Source organism: Ammodytes marinus, assembly GCF_949987685.1.
Source record: "Ammodytes marinus genome assembly, contig: scaffold_319, whole genome shotgun sequence".
In the NCBI taxonomy this organism is placed as follows: Eukaryota; Metazoa; Chordata; class Actinopteri; order Uranoscopiformes; family Ammodytidae; genus Ammodytes; species Ammodytes marinus.
Window position 1 is genome coordinate 29605 of NW_027648068.1, and position 5396 is coordinate 35000.

Genomic DNA, 5396 nt, shown 5'->3' on the forward strand with positions numbered 1-5396 from the left:
CCAAACAGACCTACACATTGGGAGCTAGGAGGTTCCACGCGAAAATGTGTCTGACCAACTGCCAACTAAGTTCTAGTACAATAAACACTTGCACTTTATCCCCATACTGTAGATCTCTACGCAATACAGCAACGTGCAATTTAAGTCCATCAAGCCCCATGTTCTCGAGGTTTAAATGTTGGGTTGTCTGGTTGTGTTTGTGCCTGTATGTTAAGAAAGCAATGATGCACTGTGCCCAAGACAAATTTCTTGAACCTTGAACCTTGAGCATAGACTTTGATGATGGGCCAGTTTTTTGATGTGTTTTTAGTGGGTTTTTTTTTTAGTGCTAGCCCGTGCCGTGGCTGCTGTATTCGAAAACGCCCTTTTTGAAGAACGGACAGAATTGACAGACGGCGTGTTTGGAGAGATGGAAGTCTGCGTCTGCTCGGAGCGGAGAGCTGGAAGATGACGTCATCACTCGGAATACGTTCCTAAGGTAACGCTGAAATTTTTTTTTAAAAAGTTACTTCTAGCAGAATTCACAAAATTCACAAAAACACTAAAATAAATAAACAATAAATAAATAAAAACGGTTGCAAAAGGACTATTTAAACTGAATAAAATATTACAATTTGATTTAAAATCGAGCAAAGATTTGTATAATTTGAAATAAAGGGGTAGTCAGTGATTCTGGAGAACATCATTGTTTTGTCATAATCAAGTGAATATTTCCTCATGATCTGCTACCTGTCTGTACTGTGTGTGTGTGTGCGCTGAAAAATAAATCTTGTGTTAATACACAGCCTAGGCTCTGTAAATGGACATGTTGCTAGCCTTTGTTTACATACAAGTTTACAGAGCCTAGGCTGTGTATTAACACAATTTTTTTTCAACATACACACAGTACGGAAAGGTAAGATAGCAGATCATGAGGAGATATTCACTGATATTGACTAAAAGTGATTTTGACAACAAGCGTTCTCCAGAATCACTGACTCCACCTTTAAAACATTTCTAACACAGTATCAATGGTCCATTTCATTCCTATAAGCGAAAATAAAAGTGTTTTGTTTTAAAATGTTAAATGTTTACCTCCAACTGATTCCTGCGCTCGGCAATTATCCGTTCGTCTCTGTTTCCAAACAACTTCTTAGGAGGGAATTCAAGACCCGCCAGCTAGAAATAATGATTAAACATTTTATTTGAGAGGACACATAGGGGAGAAAAGACATATTCTTGTATATTTTTTAACTTTTTTGTTTTTTTAAATTTTCGTTCTTGTCACTTTTTTGTGGCCATTTTTGTGGTCACTAAACAAGACTTTACAAGATAATAATAAATACATTTTCCTGGAATCAAATCATCACAATTATGGACAAATACTGGAAATGTTCACAGTTTTTAAGCCAAATCTAGTCTTAAAAGAGAGAGAGAGAGAAAGAGAGAGAGGGGGGGGAAAGAGAGAGGGGGGAGAGGGAGAGAGAGAGGGAGAGAGAGAAAGAGAGAGAGGGGGGGAGAGGGGGAGGGAGAGAGAGAGAGAGAGACCAAACCGTCTCACCTCGGGGTATTTCAGTTTGAGGCTCTTGTGCATTTCTCTGAAGCGACTGTAACGTCTGAACACCGTCCAGGTCTCCTCCATCACACAGATCTGTTTAGAAAAATATATTTGATGTTTCAGTTTGTGTTCATTCTAGCGCCCCTCTTTGGACAAAAGTGGTAGTGTTTTTACCACGCCAGCTGCTGTTCCTGGGTGAGCGTATATACCCATGACAAAGGCATTAAGAAAAACGATATGTAAATAGCATTCTTTGCACTGATGGTCTCGTTTGCTGTTACATGTAATTTAATTAACTTTAATGTGGATTTCCTAATAAAAATAAATAGATAATTAAAAAAAAAAAATTAACAGGTTAAAACTCACCTGCTAATAAAGCATGGAACATTACCCAAGTAAATATTTAAAAAAATTATTGGACATATGAATACTTGTCTTTTGTATTGTATTTTGTTTGTTTTTGTGTGTGTATGTTTTTTTTTCATAAATAAAGAACTAAAAAAATAAAATAAAATAAAAATTTAATAATGGATGGCTAACTCACCTTGACCTCAAACTCAAAGTGCTCGTCCTTGCCCTGCCCGCGGAGCACGTAACGTGGAATGCTGATTTTAACGTGTTCCGGAACACCGTCACAGCTGGACGTTAGGGAACGAGAGACCAGGTGCTGTAGAAGGAATTAAAAGAGAGAAAGAAAGGAAATACACAGACAGACAGACAGACAGACAGACAGACAGACACACACACACACACACAGACAGACAGACACAGACAGACACACAGACACACACACACAGGAGATACAAGGATAGAGGTGGAGAAAGAAAAAGTACAATAATTGATTTGAATTAATTTATTCGTTAAAGGTGTAGTCAGTGATTCTGGAGAACGCTTGTTGTCAAAATCACTTCTTGTCAAAAATCTGTGAATATCTCCTCATGATCCGCTACCTGTCAGTACTGTGTGTGCGTTGGAAATAAAATACATTGTTAATACACAGCTTAGGCTCTGTAAACTGGTATGCTTCGATGGGCTCCCTTTGTTTACATACCAGTTTAGAGAGCCTAGGTTGTGTATTAACACTGGATTTCTTTTTTCAGTACAGACAGGTAGTGGATCATGAGGAGATATTCACTGATTTTGGACAAAAAGTGATTTTGGACAACAAGCGTTCTCCAGAATCACTGACTACACCTTTAACTCAATTTACAATTCTGAATGATTTGATAGATTACCAAAGAAAATCAGACGAAATTAATCATACAAAATTAAATCTTTATTATAACAATTAACATGTTCAATAAAGGCACATTTACAATATAATCACTTTCAAATACATAATAATCACATTTTATTTTGAAATCTGAAATCTCTTCACATTATGACAAATCTTCCCAATTTTCTTCAAGTCGTCAAAATCACAAGATTGTTTTTAATTAAAGTGCAGCTGCAAATTTTTGGACCAAACTGTGCAATTAAGTGACAATAACAATTTCCCTTTTAATCAAATTACATCAAAAACATCAAAGAATGAATCAACAATAGTCAACATTGCTAAAATAAAGACAAATCAGAAAAATTCAAAAAAATGTATGACTTCAAACTTTTTCTTCAATAATTATGATTATTATTATATTAGAAATTACAGCAGTTCATAAATGTCAACACTCAAAGGACCATATTTAGGACTTTATTGCAAAATGGCCAAACAACCCAATCACTTTTGAATAACAGACATTTCTAAAATGTTTAAAAAAAAAATTAAAACAATTTCAGATGTGAACATTTTAATTTGGCACCTTTCTATCCCTGAACTCCTAAAATCAATAATCCCAATACAAATGTAATCTCTTCTAGACACAGGTACAGGTACATCTAAATAAATACGTATATCATCGAAAATGTTTCATTATTAAACATAAAGTGAAATATTTTAAGCATTTGTTTCAATTTTGATGATTACGTCATAGCCCCTCTACACTTGTAACTGTTTTAATTAGGCTATTATCTCTCATTCAATTGATCTGAATGTTTTAAATTGTTGTTGTCTGTGTGTGTGTGTGTGTGTGTGTGTGTGTGTGTGTGTAAACTTGTTATGTATTCTCATTGTATATTGTGTATCTGTACAAACTCGACGTCATTGTAAAAGAGGGTCACCCCTCAATTGATCTTTCGAGGTTAAATAAAGGAAAATGAATTAAATGAATACAGTTTTTGGAAATCCCAAAATCCAGTATCTCAAATTTTTTTTTTTTTTTTTAATTTTATTGGTTTTACATATTATAATATTTTGAAATGCTTGATTTCTAGTATCACAATATAAAAGGTGTTAATTTATTTTATGTGTAATAATTCTAGAATATACAAAATTCACTTTTTGAATTAAAGTACCCAAAATAAAGACATTTTCCATGATTTCCTAATTTTTCTACATGCACAAATACACACACTACATTGCATTATCGATCTAATTCAAGTGATCAAACCCATATCTGTGTTTTAACTCAAATACATAGATGAATCACGACCATTGCCTCTGAGGTGCAACCGAAAGACAACTTCCAAGCATCACACCGGCCACTGTAAAAATATCTGTCTGTCTGTCTGTCTGTCTGTCTGTTTGTCTGTCCATCCATCTACCCATAGAATATGCCTATTTTTGATTGGTCTTATGTTATATTCTAATATTTTGAGATGCTGGATTGCAGTAATCATCAAAATAATAGAGATGCACAAATACATACACTCACCGGCCACTTTATTAGGTACACCAGTTCAATGTCTTGTTAACACATATAACCAATCAGCCAATCACATGGCAGAAACTCAATGTGTACCTAATAAAGTGGCCGGTGAGTGTACACTACATTGCATTTGTGATCTAATTCAAGTGATCAAACCCATATCTGTGTTTTAACTCAAATACAGAGATGATTTATTGCGATCATTGCCTCGGAGGTGCAACCGAAAGACAACTTCCAGGAATCGCACCGGCTACTGTAAAACGAGGGCAAGTCAGTGGACCGTCGAGTTGGCTGTTTTTTTTGGGATGTAAAAGCGATATCTAGCACCAACCAATCTTCGCTTTGCTTCACGAGGACGCATTTCACGTCTGTGCGCTTTCGGAGTTCGAGCCCTTGAAACTGGGGTTGAGCAGGGACCTGAGTGGACCCCCTAGGCACTGGATGAAAGACCCCATCCTCCCGCAAGAGAGCCACGTGCGTGTCCGTGAGTAAGAACTGGAAAAGTGTGTCTTGATGCACACGCGTTGGGTTCATCACCTTCACACTGGTGTACAGAAGAGGACAGATATTTGCCAAGGAAGGTTTTCCCGGACTTTCCATGTTACCGTGGACAATGTAGAGCAGATCGGCAAGAACTCGCTTGAATCTTGAGGTAAATTTGACGCCGCTATCTAGCACAATATCAGGAACTCTCGACTGCCAATCAAGCGAGAGGTCCATGAGGTCTCCACACAGCAAAGGGTGATCTTTAGCACTTTCTGAGAACTTTTCAGGAGATAGGACCTTCAGTAAGGCCTTGCAGAACTCCTGGGTGAGATCTTTGCTGTGGGTAAAAACGGCCAAAACGGAGTCTTCCTTTGAGCTGATGAGGCGGACGTGCTGCCCTGCCAAGCTTACCTGCACCTCCTTAATTTCATCGAGATTCAACTGGTGCAACACAGCTAAAGGCTCGTCTGAATGCGTTTTAGTCGTCAGAACTACTATGTCGTTTTCAGACAACAGCAAGCAACCAGGCTTTGGGATAGGCTGCATTCTGTTGGCGGTTTTAATCCAGAAAATACTCGAAATTTTGCAGATTTTTTTCACTCGCGGACAAAGAGATTCCGTTTTTTCTA

At 37.2% G+C, this 5396-nt stretch overlaps 1 protein-coding gene across 1 annotated transcript in view; it reads right to left on the reverse strand.

The window, feature by feature from the left end:
* Nucleotides 1-328: 328 nt before the first annotated feature.
* Nucleotides 329-5396, reverse strand: part of LOC307271113 (kinesin-like protein KIF16B) — a gene marked incomplete at both ends in the record, with an annotated part of 8362 nt that continues 3294 nt past the window's right edge. The window contains 4 exons of the mRNA XM_080054988.1: nucleotides 329-484; nucleotides 1075-1158; nucleotides 1541-1630; nucleotides 2082-2204. Coding sequence (XP_079911114.1) covers nucleotides 329-484; nucleotides 1075-1158; nucleotides 1541-1630; nucleotides 2082-2204 — 453 coding nt within the window. The remainder of the gene's footprint in view (nucleotides 485-1074; nucleotides 1159-1540; nucleotides 1631-2081; nucleotides 2205-5396) is intronic.